General features: G+C 42.4%; 1 protein-coding gene across 9 annotated transcripts in view; it reads right to left on the reverse strand.

Annotated features, from left to right (window-relative positions):
* LOC132883485 (neurexin-1a-like) overlaps window positions 1–24,344 on the reverse strand; it is a 602,912-nt gene that overhangs the window by 344,627 nt on the left and 233,941 nt on the right. For all 9 annotated transcript variants that reach the window (XM_060917172.1, XM_060917171.1, XM_060917169.1 and 6 more), the window contains one exon: window positions 17,639–18,022. In XM_060917172.1, the coding sequence (XP_060773155.1) occupies window positions 17,639–18,022 (384 nt within the window). The remainder of the gene's footprint in view (window positions 1–17,638; window positions 18,023–24,344) is intronic.

Raw genomic sequence — 24,344 nt, forward strand, 5'->3', positions numbered from 1 at the left:
CCAGGGTGTACCCCGCCTTTCGCCCGTAGTCAGCTGGGATAGGCTCCAGCTTGCCTGAGACCCTGTAGAAGGATAAAGCGGCTAGAGATAATGAGATGAGATGAGGCGCAGCATTTGAGAAGTGGAATGAATTAAAACATGTCCTGACGGATAAGCGGATCTGACTGTCAACTAGGGTGAAATTTTTAACCATGTGTGTACGATCACGCCTTCTCTATAATGTCCAAGCTTGGAAGCTCACAGAATATGAACTCAACAAGGTGGAGGTCATCTGGCACGGTTTTCTACGGGAAATGGTGAGGGGTGGCTATGAACATAAGAATGCGCTGAGTTGGGCCGAACAAAGGCAAAATGTTAACTCAGAAACTCAGGCTGAGAAAGAACTTGACTGGAGCTATAAGATCTCCAATGAACAGCTTCGTGAGATAACTAACACTCTCCCGATACATGACTTCTGCTACCTCCAACATCTAAAATATTTGGGTCATGTGTGCAGAATGGACAATAGCAAACTCCAGAAACAAGTACTATTCGACCAGCGAGTTCCAGAAAGGCTTTGGAATAGGGTTGAAAGGCTGCTTGATATTGATGCATCGCAGGCTAGGAGAACGATGAGGAGGAGAACAGACTACATGCAACTGCTTGAGTAGAAGTTTAGGCAGGAGCACCCCAAGGCCAATACTGAGCCATGTGAGAAAAGATGATGATGATGATGATGATGATGATGAAGGGGGGTTAATACCTATGCACACTCCAAATTTCTCTTTTTTCATCTTAATTATTGCTTGTGTCACAATGAAACAACAATTTGCACCTTTAAAGTGGAAAGCATGTTATGTAAATCAAATGGTCCTAACCCTCCAAAAATCAATTTTAATTCCAGCTTGTAATGCGACAAAACAGGACAAATATGAAAGGGGATGAAAACTTTTCAAGACACTGTATTTGTGCATTTGAGCATCTGGAGCCTAACAACCAACAGACTATGAAATTAGACACCCACTCAGTTTCTTTTGTTCAGAAAACACATGCATCAACAAGGAACACGATTCGGCTTCTCTTTCTATGTCATAAGTGGAGTCTATTACAATAATCCCTCCCCCTTATCTAAATATCTTCACTCGTGCTACCTGACTGGCTCATAGAACAGGGGGTGGGGTGAGCAGTGACTCATTATCATTTAAAGCCACATGCATTCAAATCAGCCGTTTTGAACAGGGTTGTTTAAACAGGGAGAGAAGGGAGCTGTGGTGTTTTATCCTTGTGGTATTTTGGCCAAAGCATGTCACAGACATTTCATGAAGACCTCAGGGAACTGTGTCAACTTGTGGAAAAGGGGGATAATATGTCACCTTTAAATGAAAATCGGCTTCAAATACTGAAATCCCAGGACGTTTATTAGGGTGCATCAGTTGCCTCCTAAAAATGAAAAGTTCCTCCGATCATGATGCATTTTTTGTTTTTATGTTCCTTTTGGTAAGAAAACACACTGGGTGAAATATTTTGACAAAATTCAAAAGTTTAATGGTGGCACCAGGAGCTCAAAGTTATGGAAAAAGCTGCCATTTTATGACTTTTATGACAAAATTTCAATCACTTTTCATGAAACATTATGGCACCTTATAGAGTATACCAAATATCTTAGATACACATTTTTAGTACATATTCTAAATATATTATCAAGCACAGCTTGAGTTTTAGCTGTTCATTGAATCATTGTTCAACTACTTTTAAACAATACAAATGAATTATGAATCACATTAATGCTTCTCAATCCCTTGCAAAGGTTCTTAACATGATCTCTGGCTCACAAGAAATCAATAAATGGAGTCCAACATTGTGATTCAAACTTTACACGAAAACATAAAATAAGCGTTTTCTGGCAAAAAAATGAACCTCATGGTGCCACCATTAGACTTTTGAATATGGTCAAAAAATTTTACAGGATGTCGTTATTGGTGAAAAGGAACACCCAAACAAAAATGCATCAGATTTTATAAAAGTGAAGGCAACTGATGCACCCTAACTTTTATGTGTATTTGTACACTTATAGAAAAGGGTTCAATGGAGAATGAATGGATCTTACTCGTAGCTTCCAAAAAAGGGTTCTACTGATCAGAACCCGGACTGGTATGGAAATGTTTCATCAGAGGAACATCTAAATAACCCCGAAGAGTAGAACCTGACATTTTTAAGCTTTGGTTGAGATATTCCAAGTATTTTCTGAAGCATGTAAATAAATTAATAAATTAAAATAAATAAAGGGTTTTTTTAAATAATAAATCAATCACTCCCTGAATTTGAGCTTAAATAAAGAGGATACAAAGAAAGAGGATACAGCTGGACTTCTTTAACATCTGGTGATGCAGTGTACACTCCTCCCGTCTCACATATGAGGGAAAACCTCTGGGATAATTAGGCAAGACAGAATGTTTGGGATGCAGACAGGAACCAAAGCAGACTGCTTTATTAAAATCATGAACACTGTATCATTTACTCTCTCTCTCTCTTTCTCTCTCTCTCTCAGTCCCATGCTACCGTATGCAGTGGTCAGGGTTTGCCGCAGGCTGGAACACCATGCACCGATAACTTCGTCTGATGGTTTCTCGGCCTGCAGTCGCTGTCTTTAGTGTCGCAGAAAATCAGGACACACCCCAACAGCTGGCCTGAAAACGCGCTGAGCACGAGGGAAAAGGAGCGAGTGTTAAAAAGAGTGAGACCCCACTTTCCTGTGACACCCACATGTCTGCCACTCCGGGATGAAGCTTATATAACATGAATCCTCACCTCCAGGTGTGATAAACATCTGGCACATCCCTGTTCTTTCTCGCTATGACAAGTCACTACAAGATGGATCGGTTATATGAATTATTTCCAGATCGATATGCCACAGTGCTGTCGAATGCTCAATTCTGATTGGTCAGCAAGTCTGATGCGAGTGCAGCCGCGCATCATGACACTCGTTCATAAACATATCGTTTCAATAGTGATTCACTGGAGTGTGTAAGGAGCACGAGTCACATGAAATCATTGATATTGTGAGGCTTTTTTTTTGGTCAGAATTTTCAGTTTAGGAATTTTGTGGTTTGTGGTTGCTTTATGGACATTCCACAACATGAAGTGTAACTCATCTCATTTCATTATCTCTAGCCGCTTTATCCTTCTACAGGGTCGCAGGCAAGCTGGAGCCTATCCCAGCTGACTACGGGTGAAAGGCGGGGTACACCCTGGACAAGTCGCCAGGTCATCACAGGGCTGACACATAGACACAGACAACCATTCGCACTCACATTCACACCTACGGTCAATTTAGAGTCACCAGTTAACCTAACCTGCATGTCTTTGGACTGTGGGGGAAACCGGAGCACCCGGAGGAAACCCACGCGGACACGGGGAGAACATGCAAACTCCGCACAGAAAGGCCCTCGCCGGCCCCGGGGCTCGAACCCAGGACCTTCTTGCTGTGAGGAGACAGCGCTAACCACTACACCACCGTGCCGCCCGAAGTGTAACTATAAATGGATAATTGAAGAATAAATAAAGAATATGCTATTCTTTAATTAATAATGAAAAAAATGTTAGTGTTGGCAAATTGCAATGGTGTAAGAAGAATAAAACACTTCAGGACATGCCAACAACAACAACACCAATTATCATGTTATTGATTGATCGATTGATTTTCCTCCCCGCACAGTGAGTGTACGATTCGTTGTCTATTTTCTAAAGATAAAAGCACTGTTTTGGTATTAATTTGCTATAAATAGAGAAGAAAAAAATGTCTACAAGAAAAAAAAGATGGTAAAGGCATTTTTCCCACTCTTTCATTACCACAGTGACAGGTTTATCAGGTATCTGTGGGACAAATCCATTACAAAAGACCCGACACTCAAACCTCGATATTTCAACAGTCATTTTTCACACCGAGCATCTGGAGGAATCTTATAGACATGTATTACATTACAGAGGAGCAAACAAACCCGATGTGATAAAGTGAGCAGACGGAAAGCTGACTCCTGGAATAAGCTGAGGCCATTTACATGATAAATGTAGTCGGAGTCGTGTTCGTATCCGTCTCTGAGGCCAATCGGGACTCCGCAACGGCTGGCCTGTCAGGACCATGCCATATGGGAGCTGAGTAAACGTACAGGGAAAGGATAGTACCTTTTCTGAAAATCTTGCAAAGCGTTGCAAAAATATAATGATCCACAACAGTGTCAGATTTAATGGAAGAGGGTCAGATTTATTATATACAAGGGATATCATGTTCCTGTAGTGGTCCAGTGTGGTTCACATTTTCCTCCAGGGGCCCTGAAATGAATTTTTCATGCTTGTGCACGTAGCTTACATCAAAAAAGTATCTTCAAGCATATTTCACGGACCATGCCAGGAGAAATCTGTGCCAGTAAAATATCAGCGATGAATCATGCAGCAAAAAAAAGTTTAGAAAATTGAGGGGGTTTTTTTAATTAAAAAAAAAAATAGGGATTCTATGTGTGTGTGTGTGTGTGTGTGTGTGTGTGTGTGTGATTTATAGTGGTGCTTGAAAGTTTGTGAACCCTTTAGAATTTTCTATATTTCTGCATAAATATGACCTAAAACATCATCAGATTTTCACACAAATCCTAAAAGTAGATAAAGAAAACCCAGTTAAACAAATGAGACAAAAATATTATACTTGGTCATTTATTTATTGAGGAAAATGATCCAATATTACATATCTGTGAGTGGCAAAAGTATGTGAACCTTTGCTTTCAGTATCTGGTGTGACCCCCTTGTGCAGCAATAACTGCAACTAAACATTTCCGGTAACTGTTGATCAGTCCTGCACACCGGCTTGGAGGAATTTTAGCCCATTCCTCCGTACAGAACAGCTTCAACTCTGGGATGTTGGTGGGTTTCCTCACATGAACTGCTCGCTTCAGGTCCTTCCACAACATTTCGATTGGATTAAGGTCAGGACTTTGACTTGGCCATTCCAAAACATTAACTTTATTCTTCTTTAACCATTCTTTGGTAGAACGACCTGTGTGCTTTGGGTCGTTGTCTTGCTGCATGACCCACCTTCTCTTGAGATTCAGATCATGGACAGATGTCCTGACATTTTCCTTTAGAATTCACTGGTATAATTCAGAATTCATTGTACCATCAATGATGGCAAGCTGTCCTGGACCAGATGCAGCAAAACAGGTCCAAACCATGATACTACCACCACCATGTTTCACAGATGGGATAAGGTTCTTATGCTGGAATGCAGTCTTTTCCTTTCTCCAAACATAACGCTTCTCATTTAAACCAAAAAGTTATATTTTGGTCTCATCTGTCCACAAAACATTTGTCCATGTGATCTTTAGCAAACTGCAGACAAGCAGCAATGTTCTTTTTGGACAGCAGTGGCTTTCTCCTTGCAACTCTGCCATGCACTCCATTGTTGTTCAGTGTTCTCCTGATGGTGGACTCATGAACATTAACATTAGCCAATGTGAGAGAGGCCTTCAGTTGCTTAGGCCAAGTTTACATTAGACCGTATCTGTCTCGTTTTCTTCGCGGATGCACTGTCCGTTTACATTAAAACGCCTGGAAACGCCGGGAAACGGGAATCCGCCAGGGTCCACGTATTCAATCCAGATCGTGTCTGGTCCGGTGCTGTGTAAACATTGAGAATACGCGGATACGCTGTGCTGAGCTCTAGCTGGCGTCGTCATTGGACAACGTCACTGTGACATCCACCTTCCTGATTCGCTGGCATTGGTCATGTGATGCGACTGCTGAAAAACGGCACGGACTTCCGCCTTGTATCACCTTTCATTAAAGAGTATAAAAGTATGAAAATACTGATGCAAATACTGCCCATTGTGTAGTTATGATTGTCTTTAGGCTTGCCATCCTTCCACTTGCAAGTGGTAAGTGACTTGTGCATGCTGCCCGATATGCACTGGAATCTCACACACACAGCGGCTCAGTCCCGAATCACTGCTCATGCGCTTCACTCATGCGCTCTGTGAGTTGTGCAGGGCCGGAGTGCGCACCCTCCAGAGGGCACTCGCTGTTCAGGGCGGAGTGATTTGGAGCGCAGCCGCTGAGGAGGAAGCGATGAGCCGCACTGACACATTTCAATTTACGTGCCAAATTAGTCATGTGATTAGCGTATCCGTGTATTGGCGTTGCTGTGTGCACGCGAATCGTGTATTGGCGTTGCTGTGTGCACGCTAATCGTTTTTAAAAACGTTAATCTGATGATCCGCTGATACGGTCTAATGTAAACCCCACCTTAGAAGTTACCCTGGGGTCCTTTGTGACCTCGCTGACTATTATACGCCTTGCTCTTGGAGTGATCTTTGTTGGTCGACCACTCCTGGGGAGGGTAACAATGGTCTTGAATTTCCTCCATTTGTACACAGTCTGTCTGACTGTGGATTGGTGGAGTCCAAACTCTTTAGAGATGGTTTTGTAACCTTTTCTAGCCTGATGAGCATCAACAACGCTTTTTCTGAGCTCCTCAGAAATCTCCTTTGTTTGTGCCATGATACACTTCCACAAACATGTGTTGTGAAGATCAGACTTTGATAGATCCCTGTTCTTTAAATAAAACAGGGTGCCCACTCACACCTGATTGTCATCCCATTGATTGAAAACACTTGACTCTCATTTCACCTTCAAATTAACTGCTAATATAATGTTGGATTATTTTCCTCAATAAATAAATGACCAAGTATAATATTTTGTCTCATTTGTTTAACTGGGTTCTCTTTATCTACTTTTAGGACTTGTGTGAAAATCTGATGACGTTTTTGGTCATATTTATGCAGAAATATAGAAAATTCTAAAGGGTTCACAAACTTTCAAGCACCACTGTAAAATATGAATTATTCAAAAAAGTAGAAATCTGTATCAATTTATTTGTAGCATGGAAACCTAATTGTAATGTAATTCATCATCTGTGGAAACAAAGTGTTCGTTTTTATGCTAAAATTTCAGGGCCGGATCCAGATCGGAATGAAGTGCATGGAGTGAATATTTAATCCCAAACCTGTGCACAGTGGCATGTATGGACTTAAGCATGTCCACAAGTTACACAAGTGTTACTTAAGTTGTATGATATCAGTTTGCATGAGGAGCAGTAAGAAGTCCAGCGCCACTGTCTGACAGTTTCATGTAACCACGACGTGTCATGCTGAAATTTAGGTTTCTCAAGAAAGTCAAGGTCGATATTAAAGAAATAATTATGATTATTAATGAATTAATAAATAGTGTCCCTTTAAAGATTTAGTGTCTTCCATACACTGAGCAGCCACTTTAATAGGAACTTGTTCTTGATTCTAAGATCCCTGTTCTTGGCTGCAGGAGTGGAACCCAATGTGTTCTTCTGCTGTTGCATGCTGAGATGCTTTTCTGCTCACCACAGTTATATAGAGTGATTATATGAGTTACTATTTCCTTCCTGGCAGAAAAAAAAAAAACTCGAACCAATCTGCTCATTTTCCTCTGACCTCTCTTATCAACAAGGTGTTTGTTTCCACCCATAGAACTGTCGCTCACTCAACTCAATGGTTTTTTTTTTGTTTTTTGCACCATTCTGTGTAAACTCTAGAGACTGTTGTGTGTGAAAACCCCAGGAGATCAGCAGTTTCTGAAATACTCCAACCAGTCCATCTGGCTCAAACCAACACCCATACCACAGTGAAAGAAAGTCACACTTTGAGATCACAATTTTTCCCATTCTGATGTTTGATGTGAACATTATCTGAAGCTCTTGATTTATAACTGTATGATTTTATGCACAGTGGCATGGTGGTGTAGTGGTTAGCACTGTCACTTCACAGCAAGAAGGTCCTATGTTCGAGCCCAGTGGCTGATGAGGGCCTTTCTGTGCGGAGTTTGCATGTTCTCCCTGTGTCTGTGTGGGTTTCCTCCGGGTGCTCCGGTTTCCCCCACAGTCCAAAGACATGCAGGTTAGGTTAACTGGTGACTCTAAATTGACCGTAGGTGTGAATGTGAGTGTGAATGGTTGTTTGTCTCTACTTGTCAGCCCTGCGATAATCTGGCGACTTGTCCAGGGTGTACCCCGCCTTTCGCCCGTAGTCAGCTGGGATAGGCTCCAGCTTGCCTGCGACCCTGTAGGACAGGATAAGCGGCTACAGATAATGGATGGATGATTTTATGCATTGTGCTGCTGGCAAGGGATTGGCTGATTAGAGAACTGTAGAAAACAGCTGCAGGTTGATGTGTGGGTGTTCCTAATAAAGTGGCCAGTGAGTGTGTATATATACATAGATATGTTGCATCATCATCACCATCATCATCATCATTATAGTCCATTACTAGTCCATGCATTCATGGGTTGGACCATCATCTGATGTTTTTCCTCCATTCGACTTGATCTTGTGCAAGGCAATTGGATCGTAGATCTTGATCAACCACTTGATGCCAGGTTTTCCAAGGTCAGCCATGAAAAAAAAACTGGCATCAAGTGGTTGATCAAGATCTATGATCCAAAGGAGTATCCAGTTGCCTTGCACAAGATCAAGTCAAATGGAGGAAAAGCATCAGATGACGGTCCAACCCATGCTTGCATGGACTAGTAAAGGACTTTAATGATGATGATGATGATGATGATGATGCAACCTAGCTATGTATACAACCCCAATTCCAAAAAAAGTTTGGACAAAGTACAAATTGTAAATAAAAACGGGATGCAATAATTTACAAATCTCAAAAACTGATATTGTATTCACAATAGAACAAAGACAACATATCAAATGTCGAAAGTGAGACATTTTGAAGTTTCATGCCAAATATTGGCTCATTTGAAATTTCATGACAGCAACACATCTCAAAAAAGTTGGGACAGGGGCAATAAGAGGCTGGAAAAGTTAAAGGTACAAAAAAGAAACAGCTGGAGGACCAAATTGCAACTCATTAGGTCAATTGGCAATAGGTCATTAACATGACTGGGTATAAAAAGAGCATCTTGGAGTGGCAGTGGCTCTCAGAAGTAAAGATGGGAAGAGGATCACCAATCCCCCTAATTCTGCACCGACAAATAGTGGAGCAATATCAGAAAGGAGTTTGACAGTGTAAAATTGCAAAGAGTTTGAACATATCATCATCTACAGTGCATAATATCATCAAAAGATTCAGAGAATCTGGAAGAATCTCTGTGCGTAAGGGTCAAGGCCAGAAAACCATACTGGGTGCCCGTGATCTTCAGGCCCTTAGATGGCACTGCATCACATACAGGCATGCTTCTGTATTGGAAATCACAAAATGGGCTCAGGAATATTTCCAGAGAACATTATCTGTGAACACAATTCACCGTGCCATCCGCCGTTGCCAGCTAAAACTCTATAGTTCAAAGAAGAAGCCGTATCTAAACATGATTCAGAAGCGCAGACGTCTTCTCTGGGCCAAGGCTCATTTAAAATGGACTGTGGAAAAGTGGAAAACTGTTCTGTGTTCAGACGAATCAAAATTTGAAGTTCTTTATGGAAATCAGGGATGCCGCGTCATTCAGATTAAAGAGGAGAAGGACGACCCAAGTTGTTATCAGCGCTCAGTTCAGAAGCCTGCATCTCTGATGGTATGGGGTTGCATTAGTGCGTGTGGCATGGGCAGCTTACACATCTGGAAAGACACCATCAATGCTGAAAGGTATATCCAGGTTCTAGAGCAACATATGCTCCCATCCAGACGACGTCTCTTTCAGGGAAGACCTTGCAGTTTCCAACATGACAATGCCAAACCACATACTGCATCAATTACAGCATCATGGCTGCGTAGAAGAAGGGTCCGGGTACTGAACTGGCCAGCTTGCAGTCCAGATCTTTCACCCATTGAAAACATCTCTGTTTTTCATTCATTTTGTTTGAGGGCCATATGTATATTATCATGTGATATTTTATGCCACCCTCGATAAATAAAGTTTTAACTAACTAACTAACTAACTAACTAACTAACTAACTAACTAACTAACTAACTAACATTTGGCGTATCATAAAACGGAAGATACGACAAAAAAGACCTAAGACAGTTGAGCAACTAGAATCCTACATTAGACAAGAATGGGTTAACATTCCTATCCCTAAACTTGAGCAACTTGTCTCCTCAGTCCCCAGACGTTTACAGACTGTTGTAAAGAGAAAAGGGGATGTCTCACAGTGGTAAACATGGCCTTGTCCCAACTTTTTTGAGATGTGGTATTGTCATGAAATTTAAAATCACCTAATTTTTCTCTTTAAATGATACATTTTCTCAGTTTAAACATTTGATATGTCATCTATGTTCTATTCTGAATAAAATATGGAATTTTGAAACTTCCACATCATTGCATTCCATTTTTATTTACAATTTGTACTTTGTCCCAACTTTTTTGGAATCGGGGTTGTATAATCCACTCACCGGCCACTTTATTACGAACACCCATACACTTGCGTACACATGAATATTAGATGTGCTGGATCAAGTGCTATTCTATAACATGCCGAAAGTCACACTGTTCAGTTAAACCAAACCTGCAGCCATTAATCTGATAATTCCATCAGAAATACCTTGCTGAATTTTCAACAAGATCCTTCGTCCATTCACATTTTCTAACCCAGATTTCTTTTCAGGTTTAACGGTAAGTGATTGTGTAAAAAAAAAACATACATCCATCCATTATCTGTAACCGCTTATCCTATCCTACAGGGTCACAGGCAAGCTGGAGCCTATCCCAGCTGACTATGGGTGAGAGGCGGGGTACACCCTGGACAAGTCACCAGGTTATCGTAGGGCTGACACATATGCCGCTTTTCCACTAACAACGCGGCTGAGTCGGGCTGAGCCATGCCGTGCTGAGTTGGGCTGAGTCGAGCTGAGCAGGGCTGTTGGAGTTGCATTTCGACTACAACCGTGCTGAACCGTGCTGGCTGGAAGTGGGTGGACACATTGGGTGGAGTTAGCGAAAGTGGGTGGACGTCACATGATGTCGTTAGGCGGCACAAACAGTGACATCAGTGACCTTTTAAGCGGTAGTCTCACAACCCGGATAGTAAACAATAAACATGGAGGATATGGAGTCGTTAGTGTTGCTGGTCTTGGTACTGTGGCTTGTTGTCACCGACAACGCCAACAGATACTGGCAAGAGCGTATAGATGAGGCGAGGCGCATAAGGCTTCAGAAATTCTCGTAATTCGTAATTCTCCTTCTTCCGGGTTTACGGTGGTTACAGATCCCAGCGTGCTCGCGGGGCGTGTGAGGACACTCCTCCTCACCAATCAGTGCACAGGGGAGTGTCTCCTCACGCCCCTAGCCCCACTCAGCTCGGTTTGGCTCGCTTCAGCCCCACTCCAAAACCGTGCGAGTTTTGGGTGCTAAGCAGGGCTGAAGCGAGCTGAGTCGTGCTGTCCTGAGGTAGTCGAAACGCGAGCCGTGTCGGGCTGAAGTGAGCTGAAGCGAGCTGAAGTGAGCTGAAAAAGGGTAGTGGAAAAGGGCCAATAGACACAGACAACCATTCACACTCACATTCACACCTACGGTCAATTTAGAGTCACCAGTTAGCCTAACCTGCATGTCTTTGGACTGTGGGGGAAACCGGAGCACCCGGAGGAAACCCACACAGACACAGGGAGAACATGCAAACTCCACACAGAAAGGCCCTCGCCGGCCGCTGGGCTTGAACCCAGGACCTTCTTGCTGTGAGGCGACAGGCGTAAAAAAACCAACAACAACAAAAAAACCTTATCTACTGCATGAAGAAAGCACCCCTAAGCAGGCACATAACCCAACTCTGAATACATGTAACTTTCCCTGTATACTGTAAGTACTGATCTAGCTTTTGAACTAAATTCGCTGATCCCTAAGGAATTAATTACGTTTAAAAATATATTAACATTCAAAATAAAAGTTGAAATTCTTGAAAATTCTTTCACCCCGAGTCCAAAATGAAAATGTAATTTTACAGTACAGTGTTTACATGAAAGCTAAACACATTGGACACGAACCTTATAAACATCTACAGGAATAAAAAGTGGTCAAAAATCTTTCACATATTAGCAGCCTTGATAGGCCATCGTGCTAAACGGTAAAGTCTCAATCTGACAGTTCAGATGTTCAACACTCAAGCATGACATAAAAATCAATCACGTTCCTGAGATCTGCACCAGAGCTCATGCAAAAACGGCTTGGCAATTTAAACTCTCGCTCCTCCAGCATATACAAATCAGAGGAGATGAAGCCGAACACAAAAGCAAATGAAAACGCAGCAGCAGTGTGAGCCTGCTGTTTCTCTCCCAGTCAGGATACGCCTGTGAGGAGATGCAATTACAATAAACAGCAACATCTGGCACCGTGCATACAGGCAAGGTTGGAAAGATATCGCCTATCAGGCACACATCAGCCACACGGGAAAGAGCTCTGTCTAATTACACTCACAGGGATAACACACACACACACGCACGCATCGAAGACGCTCAGAAAAAAAAAACTCCAATTAGATCCACATTTCTCCACACATGTGAGCAGCAACATGACAGCATGGTTAGCAGGTCACATTTGTCTTTTTTCCCTCCAAATTTAGAAATCCAAGTGTGATTTAACTCACAAACAAGCCACCTGCTAAAACCTTAACGAGACACTGTAAGCACTTCATAATCAGGCAGACAAAATAAACTTGACATACGCCTCGATCTAGTGTCCTCATGAGGTACTATACGTCGAGCTTAATCGCTCTATTTATTATCGTTGCTATGGTTACACAGTAAGATTGTAAGATTTCGAGCTGTGATTACATTTTCAACCAGATCTCTGACATCGAATATCTTGTAGAGAAGAAAATAGCACACACCTGCCAGCCAATCAGATACAGGGATTTTCTCAGCTATATCATATATCATAACACAAAGTTTTCCATATTAAACATGCTTTATATGTCACTTCCTGTGGATTGCAGTGTGGTGAGTAGTTTCCCATCACAGGAAAATGGCACGTTCCGCCTCCGCACTGAGAACAGAAGGTTCCTGTCAGAAAGCCAGACGCGTGCTCCTGTCTTTTCCCTGAAAACACCCCGTCTCTCACAATGAAGCGCTTTATGTCTCCAATATGTTTTAAGCTCTTGGGCTTTATTTTCAGATCATTAACAGACTGCTGATGCAGAATATAAACTGGACAAATGTGCATCGAATGACATCATTAACATATTAAAGTGCATATCATGGGTAAATTCAGGAGCAAGCTCAATGTAATTCTCCTATTTTATATTAAACTTTGTTCAAATATCTGTAACATTCTGCATTCTCTGCAATTTTTTTTACCTTGCACAATACCAGAAAAATTCAGTTGAAATCAACCCATTTGAGGCGAATTGGTCCGCCTCTGAAAAAACTTGGCATTTGGATTTCCCGTGAAACATTGATTTTCGTGACGTCGCGTGCGGGACGCCTCCCTCTGAATCCTATGTCAGCGCTAGTTTGTTTATGAGAAAACAACCTGGTGGTTTTCTGCAAATTTTTTCAACGTTATCACGTAATTATTAAAATGGTTAACAGATGTATCGTAGGAGGGTGTAGCAACACCAATCTTGATGGGATTAGTACTCATTGTTTCCCAAAAGACCGGACAATGAGAGAGAAATGGGAGCGCTTGGTCTACACAGGCTGTGCACTGAAACCGTGAAAGCTCGCGCAGCCTGCTGGCGCTTCCGCAGGTAACGTCACGAATCTGGCTCCAGACTCCCTTGGGATTTTTCCAGACGTGTTTTTTTTTTTTTTTTTCTGCTGTAGACAGATGGCCTTGTGCAAAATTACCCTTCTGGATGAGTGTGTAAAGGGACATACTTTCATATATATATATATATATATATATATATATATATATATATATATATATATATATATATATAAAAGAAATTGGTCCAGAATATACACTTTAAAGGTCCAAAAAAACCTACTCAAACTAATTCAGTACTTGACCTGCTACTTGTGTTTCGCATTACAGAGATGAAAACAAGAAAGAACACACATTTGACATAAGTTTGCTCAGTTTTATTAGTTTTAGTATGATTTTTTATTTTGAGGAATTGACAAGCTTTAGTTTATTTCGTTTTAGCGTTAGTTTTTCAGGTATTGCACAGCAAGCATCTTCCTCTTCTTCAGAGATTTACAGCACCATTTATTTATTTAATCAACAATATTTAAACAGACGGTCCAATGCAGCTAAGGCTGGTTTAAATGGAGGCCTATAATATAACTAAATAGCATATACAAACACATGAAAAAAGGCTATTGGCTATGAATACACATATATCCAAACTAACTACACAGCTGAAGTCTGAGACTCTTCTTGAATTTAGGAAAAGATGCTTCCTTTCTCAAGCTACCTGGAAGTGTGTTCCACAGTTTAGCCCCATTAAAGGTAGGCTGCCTTTCAGATTTTTCAAATGTAGGTCATAAAAAGAATTTTCCCCGACACCCAATTATTTTTGTTTCTGGATCAAAAGCTACTGAATTTGAATCACAGGCTTACAATTTTATTAGTTTTTTTTTTTTTAAATAGAACAATTAATTAATTTAGAGCCACATGGCCTTAAATTCTCCACTATTTTTTCCTGCTTCATCATGACCCAATTTAAGATACTGCATCATGCATCACATGGTGGGCTTTCCCTGTTCATGCAAGGCATTGTGGGATACAAATTTGAAACAGGAGAGAAAAATGGAGGACGTGAGTGTGAGAATGAAAAGTGGAAGACCGACTACAGTAACGGAAAGTGAGAAGAAAAGATGTTACGTTGCGAAGGAAAGGAAACACAGGACCAAACTAATAAATATTGGCGATTAGTGAGCACCTCGGTGTGATCAGCTGTTCCTTTAGTGGCAAGATGATGTAACTGTCAGTGCATGGTCAAAGGGAAACCTGTCGATGGCAGTAATGCAACACTGGATGCCAGCCGCTGTAAAACCCAAAAGAAGAAGAAGAAGAAGGTAAACCTGCGCTTGCACAAACCAGACTTCCTCTGTCTGCTTGACTGTGCAAAGCGAGCGATTTCATGCACATTATTTGCTCGGGAATCCCCTCAAATTAAATAACTTCCCAGCCACAGAATGGCCTGGTATTTTGTGAGATATTACAGAAATAAACATATATCAGAATGACCAAGTTTCAGAGGGAACTAAATTTCACTGATTTTATGAAATTGAAAGGCCGTCTAGCTTTAAGCAAAATATGCACTATGCTGAGAACTATGACACTTAGCAGTTTTATCAAGGGGCAAGCGGAGAAGATCTTTATTTTGAGTATTATCTGTGTGGAAATCGCACAAGTAGGGAAAGTCATGTCAAAGATCAGCAGACGCATGGCCATTTAGGCACTTGTAAATTTGTAGGCCAATTTGATATTCCCTGCAAGATTCTCATGATGGTCAACTAAGAATGCGACTGATTTCATGCTGTTGGATTTTGTGACCCTCAATAATACTGAACGCACGCCTTCAAAGTTTTTCCAAATAGTCACGATATTACCCCACTTTCTGAAACCAGTCTGTTACTGTCTCGAGAAGGAAAACAAAAAACATGAAAACTGAGGTGATTTTATTTGCAGTTCGATTTAATTTTACTTCATGTTGAATTGTTCATCTCATTATCTCAAGCCGCTTTATCCTGTCCCACAGGGTCGCAGGCAAGCTGGAGCCTATCCCAGCTGACTATGGGCGAAAGGCGGGGTACACCCTGGACAAGTCGCCAGGTCATCACAGGGCTGACACATAGACACAGACAACCATTCACACTCACATTCACACCTACGGTCAATTTAGAGTCACCAGTTAACCTAACCTGCATGTCTTTGGACTGTGGGGGAAACCGGAGCACCCGGAGGAAACCCACGCGGACACGGGGAGAACATGCAAACTCCACACAGAAAGGCCCTCGCCGGCCACGGGGCTCCCAGACCTTCTTGCTGTGAGGCGACAGCGCTAACCACTACACCACCGTGCCGCCCCTGAATTGTTCATTAGAGTTTTTAATTTAGTTTTAGTTTTTTTTAACTGTCATTTTTATTTTAATTTCATTTTTTATTTCTATTCTATGTTAGTGAATGAAATATTTTTTTCACAGCTACTTTTAGTTTTCGTCATAGTATTTGTTAACCATGTTAATCCTATAACTTTTAGCAGACATTAGAGATTTTAGTCTGGATAACATCTGGATAATGTTATATGAGAGAAAATATCCACCACATATATAGAGGATATTACACAGCAGCACAAAGAGATGAAGTTTATCTTCGAGTGGTGAAAAAAAAGAAAAAAAAAACACAAGTTAATCAAAAGAATTTTGATTTTGAACCGGTTCACCATTTTGACAACATGTGTCTAGTCAGCAGGAAAACACTGGGAGTGATGTCATCGGAGTGAAATTTCGGGAATTATTAGACATACAGGGCACTTTTTCGATGGAATAAAAACATGTGTTCTATTCCCTTCTAGCAGGTTTCATTCATTTAGTTCGATAGCATGCAATATTGTTTGACTATCGCTTATCCTTCGTGTATTACATCACTCTACCCAATGGAGAATGCGCATTGAATATGGTTTACGATATTGCATGGTTGTCAAGACAACATGATCTCACATGTCGAAGAAGTAAAACTTCCACATGAGCGAGCGACTGTGACAATTTGTAAACAAACATGGCCATCAGGTTTGTTTCATTAAATATGGAATATTTTGAGAGAATATTGAAAGAGAAAGACACACTGAACACCCGAAAGGAATGTGTATGTATAATAATAATAATAATAATAATAATAATAATATTGGCTGTTTTTTTTCATGGTATATCAGATATATTCCATTCAGCTACTTGTCTTTGACTCATTCAATATCTTGTGAGCTGGATGGAATATATCTGATAGACCACTCAAAGCCAGCCAAAATTATTTAATTATGTCACTCAGATCCATGATGCATTTCATATGAAAAATGTGAGTTTTTCAACACAAGAAGATAAACTTCATATCTTCAAGCTAAGGTATGATTTTCTTTTTATTATATAGACACATTCACAAACAAAAAGTACCCACATTTACGTATCAAAACAATTCATCAATTTCCTCACAAGTGAGGATAATATGTTAGTCAATGTCCTGGATGTAGCTCATGTGAAAAGTCTGAGTGGTGCATTTCCCAGTAAAACACTCGCATCTCAATGCACATCCGTAGCTACACCTCTGGGTTGCATTTCCCAAAATATTTCCAACACTAAATACAACATTAACTCGCTCTTATAAATGTTCTTTCATTAGTTGTTTCCAGAATCCCTATATAACTAATATAATATAGGACATGAACTCATTCATAAATGAACAGGTAGCCTGACCCCTTTGTCAGGTTATTATCCATTAAATACTTCTTTATTCAAAGCTTGTGTGCAGTTCTACCTCAAACCGCTAGAAGGCACTGTTTTCGGTACAGAAAACCTCACCGATCTTTCCAAGCACCCCAAAAACCCTACATCCTTCATTATTCAATACGATTCATAGATATGAGATGAGAAACGTCTTTCTGTTTCATAGCCAGAAGACTATTTTTGAAACATTGAGAGATTCTGTGCCACAGAGCCACAATTTCAGTGACAAGTAGCTTGAGTAAAGAGTAAAAGCACCCACCTCTCTCGCAAGAACGTCCCAGATACCCGGTAGCAGCGCAGTCACATACATATCGGTTCCATCCCTCTCTGCAGATGCCATTGTTCTGACAGGGGTTGCTCAGGCACTGCTTGGGTGCTTCCTTGGAGCAGGATGGCTTCACCCCCACCGCCTTCTGGACTTCAGCCATGCGCCGAACATCTTTGCTCTGGCCATCAATGAAGAGGTCGCGTACACAGCCCACAAAGCCATAATTCAGTAGTGCCGTCCAGACCTCGGTGGGAAACACCAGACCTGCTCGGTTCTCAGGAAGACCACCAAGGTACAGGTGATCATCCAGGTCGAGGATCTCGCTCTCACCTGGTGCCTGGTAGGGCGTTCGTATTGTGTTTACCGATATCGTACCTGAAACCAGAGACGAGCAAATGTCAATGTCAGAGAGAGCAAAAGGACATTATAGTGAAGCAGAAGGAAAAGCATGTCTGAGGATATCGGTGAGGTTAATACGGAAGTCGATACAAGCAAAAATATGTTTAATTAGTGTTTTGAGTCGATGGAGAGTCACTCGGTGTATTGACTAAACACTGTGGCATGTTTTTCTTAATTATAAATAAGCATTTTGTATTGAAGTGCAGCAGTGTGAAGTGGGAGTAATTTGCTGTCTTCCGCCGACATGCTCTAAATCTTCCTTTATTTCCACAGCCAGTGCAATAAAAAGCCCAGAATGGTGACGAGAATCAATTATTTCACCAGAACTTTTCAAAGCATTCTTTACCGTCCAGGAAACCTGAGCTTCACATTTGTAATCTGCATATTTTACACACACACACACACACACACACATACATACATATATATATATATATATATATATATATATATATATATATATATATATATATATATATATATCAGGGGCGATTTCTCAGAGACAACAAGGGAAGCCGAGCTTCCCCTAAAATTCTCTCCCCAAACTGCGGCATCTATGACGTTGAATTCTCATTAAAACAATAACTTGCATAACATAATATATGCCCAAGATTGTATTTACGTTCATAACTATCCTGTAACTTATTTGAGTGATGTCTGACGAACTTGCAGTTCGCTACGAGAATCACCTTTACTGCCAGGCTGTAACCAGCGTTGCCAGATACTGCTGACGTTTTCCAGCCAAAATATGTTCAAAACCCGCTAAAATGCACTTAAAACAGCCCAATCTGGCAACACTGGCTGTAACCTTTCTTATTTCAATGGGCTCTATGCGCTGGCAGCCGGGTTTCCGTTGCAGTCTATGAGACGGCTCTGAACAGCCAATTTCGGCTAGTTGTTATTGGTTAAAATCGACAAAATCGTCACTTCCAGGGAAGCCGGGCTTCTCTGGGACTAAACGAGACAGTGGGAGGGACAAGAAGCCGGGCTGATGAAGGATTATTGGAGGTAGTGAGGAGGGCGGGCTCTGTACTTCGGCGTCGGCGAGGAACACGGAAGTATGATCAGTGAGTCCCTAGCGGATGTTGAGAAAGTGTAGTTGTGTGCCAAAGTGCTGTCTGAATTTCTTTTCATATAAACGTTTCTTCTCATTGATGTCTCTGTACATTACTCTGTAAATAAATGTAAATATTACTCATTGTGCTCCGTTAACTTTCATCCATTCTATCAGTTTGATCATTCGTGAATTCACTCGTTTATTTCATTTGTAGTTCAATCTGGTTGTAGGCTAGCTTGAGCCTTATTGGGATCTGCAGTGCTAGCTGCTAACAGAAATTGGTGAAGTCTCTGGAAAGCACAACCAGCTAGTATGACAGGGTCACAGACCATTTTCTGGAAAAGGAGCGGAGGGCAGAATTTGTGTATAAATAGTGTGCATCATATAATGTTCATGAATCTGAAGTGTGTATATTGTTCAGTAATGTTAAGAGAATGGTGGGCTCTGTGTTATAGGTTATACCTGGGTATAATATTCAAGGTTCTGTGTGTTGCATAGCCTACCTGGTTATGAATTTCCATACTGTGTTGCAGAAGATGTTCAAGGATGTGTTGCACAGCTGGGTGTTGTGTTAAAGACTCTGTGTTGCATATCAGGGTATGATGTTCAAGGCTCTTCGTTGAATAGCCAGTGATTTTTGGATGTTTGATATTTTTGATTAAGGATATGAGGCACTAGCCTGGCAAGCCAGACTATAACATGAAATGTACAAGCAAAAATACTTTCTGCCACTAGGTAGGGTTGTCTAGTTCACTATGCTAATGGGGCACACCTTTCTATGCTTTGATGTCCGGCCTACAGGTTTTACAATGAATACGTAAAATGGGCTTCCCCTGTTTTAAAAACCAGCAGCCGCCACTGATATATATATCAGCTGGATAGTACAGTGGTAACGCTCACTGACTATGATGCAGGAGAATACCGGTCAGGGCAAAACATCATCCAGTAAGGGTCCTTAGGCAAAAACCCCCTCATGATATATCATTCCTACCTCAGGAATGAGTGAAGACATAACTGATAGAGTCATACCGGCTCAGACGTCGCCTGGGTCAACAAGGTCTGTGTCAGTTGCTAGGGAACCAGGGCAAACTGATGAGAAATGGGCTACGGGAACAAGACATCGATGGACGAGGACAGAATGGAATGCTACTATACAAGCAATCCCAGAGAGAGGGGATACATGCAGCGATACTTTGAAACCCACAATCAAGGCTAACAAAGAAACAGTGTTCCAATCCAAGATTTCGTAATCGAAATCTACTATCACAACTAGAGATTAATGAAATACAACAACGATGCTACGGCAAGGGGGAGCCAGGAAGACAGACAACACAAGAGCTGCTGACCTGAGAAGGAAGATCGTGACCCAACTGGAAACCTGGAGCCCCCGACGAATACCGAAGCTGAGTTGCCAAGTACCTTCAGAAGATCTACTAGTAGATGTGAATGCTGCTCTGAAGACAATCTCCACAAGAACCATCACTGAGACCAACAAGCTGATACACAGAACAGTAATCATGGAGATCATTGGACACAAGGTGGGCTCGGGACATAACAAACAGTATCCACCATGGAAGAGACGATTAGAGACCAAGATAAAGGCAGCACGGAGAGAAGTTAGCCAGCTAGCTGAACTACAGAACATGGTGAATAAAGGGACACCCAGGAAGTACAACTCACTCTCCACACCAGAGGCACTCGAAACTGCCAAACAGCGACTAACAGCTCTGGCCACCCGGTTGAAGAGATACACCAAGGAGGGAGAGGCCAGGAGAATAAACAAGCTGTTCTCCACTGAACCAGCCAAGGTGTACTCTCAGTGGCAGGGGAACAACAACCGGTCATACCCACCAAGAGCTGGGAAAGAAAGGCATCACACAACACCGATGCCCAATGGTTAGTGGACCTAAGAGCTGACCACAGCAACCTCCCAGAACAAGAACCAGTAACCATCTCAATGGCAGACGTCCAAGAAAGAGTGTCAAAGATGAAGAGCTGGACAGCACCAGGCCCCGATATGATCCATACGTACTGGCTGAAGAAGCTAACTGCACTCCATGAACGCTTAGCAGCACAGATGAACCAGCTGCTGAGGGATGGGACCCACCCAGAATGGCTAACCCAAGGCAGGACAGTCCTAATCATGAAGGACCCCCAGAAGGGACCCATCCCATCCAACTACCGGCCAATTACCTGTCTCTGCACAACATGGAAGGCCTCATTGCGGCAAAAATGAGTAAGCATGTGGCTCAATACATGAGCGAGGCACAGAAAGGAATTGGCAGTAACACCAGAGGAGCCAAGCACCAGCTACTGGTCGATAGAACAGTCGCCCGAGACTGTAAGAAGAGACAGACCAACCTGTGCACTGCCTGGATTGACTACAAGAAAGCCTACGACTCAATGCCACACACATGGATACTGGAATGTTTGGAACTGTATAAGATCAACAGGAACCTAAGGACCTTCATCCAGAACTCAATGGAAATGTGGAAGACAACCCTAGAGGCCAACTCAAAACCCATTGCCCAAGTCAACATCAAGTGCAGCATATACCAAGGAGATGCGCTATCACCACTGCTGTTCTGCATAGTCCTGAACCCCCTCAGTCAGATCATCACGAAGAGCGGCTACGGGCACCGATTCCGTAGTGGGGCAACAATCAGCCACCTGCTCTACATGGATGACATCAAGCTGTATGCCAGGAACGAGCGAGAAATAGACTCACTGATCCACACCACCCGGATCTACAGCGATGACATAGGGATGTCATTCGGATTGGACAAGTGTGGCCGGATGGTCTCAAAGAGAGGCAAGATGATCCGGACTGAGGGGATTGACCTACCAGAGGGCAACATAGGTGATATCCAAGACAGCTACAAGTACCTTGGCATCCCACAGGCTAATGGAAACCATGAAGAAGCCACAAGGAAGTCAACCATAGCCAAATACCTCCAGAGAGTAAGGCAGGTCCTGAAAAGTCAGCTGAATGGTAAGAACAAGGTCCGAGCCATCAACATGTACGCACTACCAGTCATCAGATACCCCGCTGGTATCATAAACTGGCCAAAGGAGGAGATAGAAGCCACAGATATCAAGACTAGAAAGCTCCTCACCATGCATGGAGGGTTCCACCCCAAGTCCAGCACCCTGAGACTATACACTAAGCGGAAAGAGGGAGGCCGAGGGCTAGTGAGCATCAAGACCACGGTCCAGGATGAAACATCGAAAATCCGAGAATACATCAGAAAGATGGCCCCAAAGGATGAACTGCTAAGTGAATGTCTCAGGCAGCAGAACCCTGATGAGAGTGCAGAGGAGGAGGAGGAGGAACAGACAACCTGGAGAGACAAACCCCTACATGGCATGTACCACCATCAGATAGAGGAAGTGGCTGATATCAAGAAATCCTACCAGTGGCTGGATAATGCAGGACTGACAGACAGCACAGAGGCACTAATCATGGCAGCACAAGAACAGGCCATAAGCACAAGAGCCATAGAGGCCAGGATCTACCAGAGTAGATCAGGCCCAAGATGCAGACTGTGCAAAGAAGCCCCTGAAACAGTCCAGCACATAGTAGCAGGGTGTAAGATGCTAGCTGGATCAGTGTACATGGAGAGGCACAACCAAGTGGCTGGGATAGTATACAGGAACATCTGCAACCAGTATGGAATAGAAGTACCCAAGTCCCAATGGGCCATACCACAGAAGGTGGCTGAGAACAACAGGGCCAAGGTTCTGTGGGACTTCAGCTTCCAGACTGACAAACAGATCCTGGCTAACCAACCGGACATAGTGGTGGTGGACAAAGAGCAGAAGAGGGTGGTGGTGATAGATGTGGCGATCCCAGCTGACGCCAACATCAGGAAGAAGGAACATGAGAAACTTGAGAAGTATCAAGGGTTGAAAGAGCAGCTGGAACGGATGTGGAAGGTCAAGGGTTGCGTGGTCCCCGTGGTAGTGGGGGCACTTGGGGCAGTAACCCCCAAACTGGGAGAGTGGCTCCAGCAAATCCCAGGAACAACATCTGAAGCCTCAGTCCAGAAGAGCGCAGTCCTAGGAACATCGAAGATACTGCACAGAACCCTCAAACTCCCAGGCCTCTGGTAGAGGATCTGAGCTTGAGGATGACATGGATACCACCCCCAGGAGCCTATCCCAGCTATACTAGTGCATCTCAAAAAATTTGAATATTGTGAAAAAGTTCAATATTTTCCATCAGTTATTTAAGAAAGTGAAAAGGTTATATATTATAGACTCATTACACATAAACTAAAATGTTTCAATCATTTTTCTATTTTAATTTTAATCAGTATGGCATATAGTACAAAAACATTTAAAAAAACCCATCTCAAAATATTAGAATATTTCATTTCAAATTTGAGTAAAACAGTATGAACACAGTGTATCTCTCGGTCTAGTTCAGTACACACAACCACAATCACGGGGAAGACTGCTGACTTGACTGTTGTCCAGAAGATGATCACTGATGCCCTCCACAAGGAGGGTAAGCCACAAAAGGTCATTGCTGAAAAGGGTGGCTGGAAAAGGTGCACAAGCAACAGGGATGGCCGCAGTCTTGAGAGGATTGTCAAGAAAAGTTGATTCATGAACTTGGGAGAGCTTCACAAGGAGTGGACTGAGGCTGGTGTCAGTGTATCAAGACCCATCACGAACAGACATCTTCAAGAAAGGGGATACAACTTTCGCATTCCTAATATCAAGCTACTCCTGAGCCAGAGACAATGTCAGAAGTGTCTTATCTGGGCAAAATAGAGAAAGAAATGGACTGTTGCTCAGTGGTCCAAAGTCCTCTTTTCAGATGAAAGTACATTTTGCATTTAATTTGGAAATCACGGTTCTAAAGTCTGGAGGAAGAGTGGAGAGGCACAGAATCCAAGGTGTTTGAAGCCCAATGTGAAGTTTCCACAGTCTGTGATGATTTGGGGTGCCATGTCATCTGCTGGTGTTGGTTCACTGTATTTTATCAAGTCCAAAGTCAACACAGCCATCTACCAGGAGATTTTAGAGCACTTCATGCTTCCATCTGCTGACGAGCTTTTTGGAGATGCTGATTTCCTTTTCCAGCAGGACTTAGCACCTACCCACAGTGCCAAAACTACTACCAAATGGTTTGCTGACCATGATATTACTGTGTTTGATTGGCCAGCCAACTTGCCTGACCTGAACCCCATAGAGAATCTCTGGGGTATTGTCAAGAGGAAGATGAGAAACACC

Source organism: Neoarius graeffei, chromosome 3 (genome assembly GCF_027579695.1).
Source record: "Neoarius graeffei isolate fNeoGra1 chromosome 3, fNeoGra1.pri, whole genome shotgun sequence".
In the NCBI taxonomy this organism is placed as follows: Eukaryota; Metazoa; Chordata; class Actinopteri; order Siluriformes; family Ariidae; genus Neoarius; species Neoarius graeffei.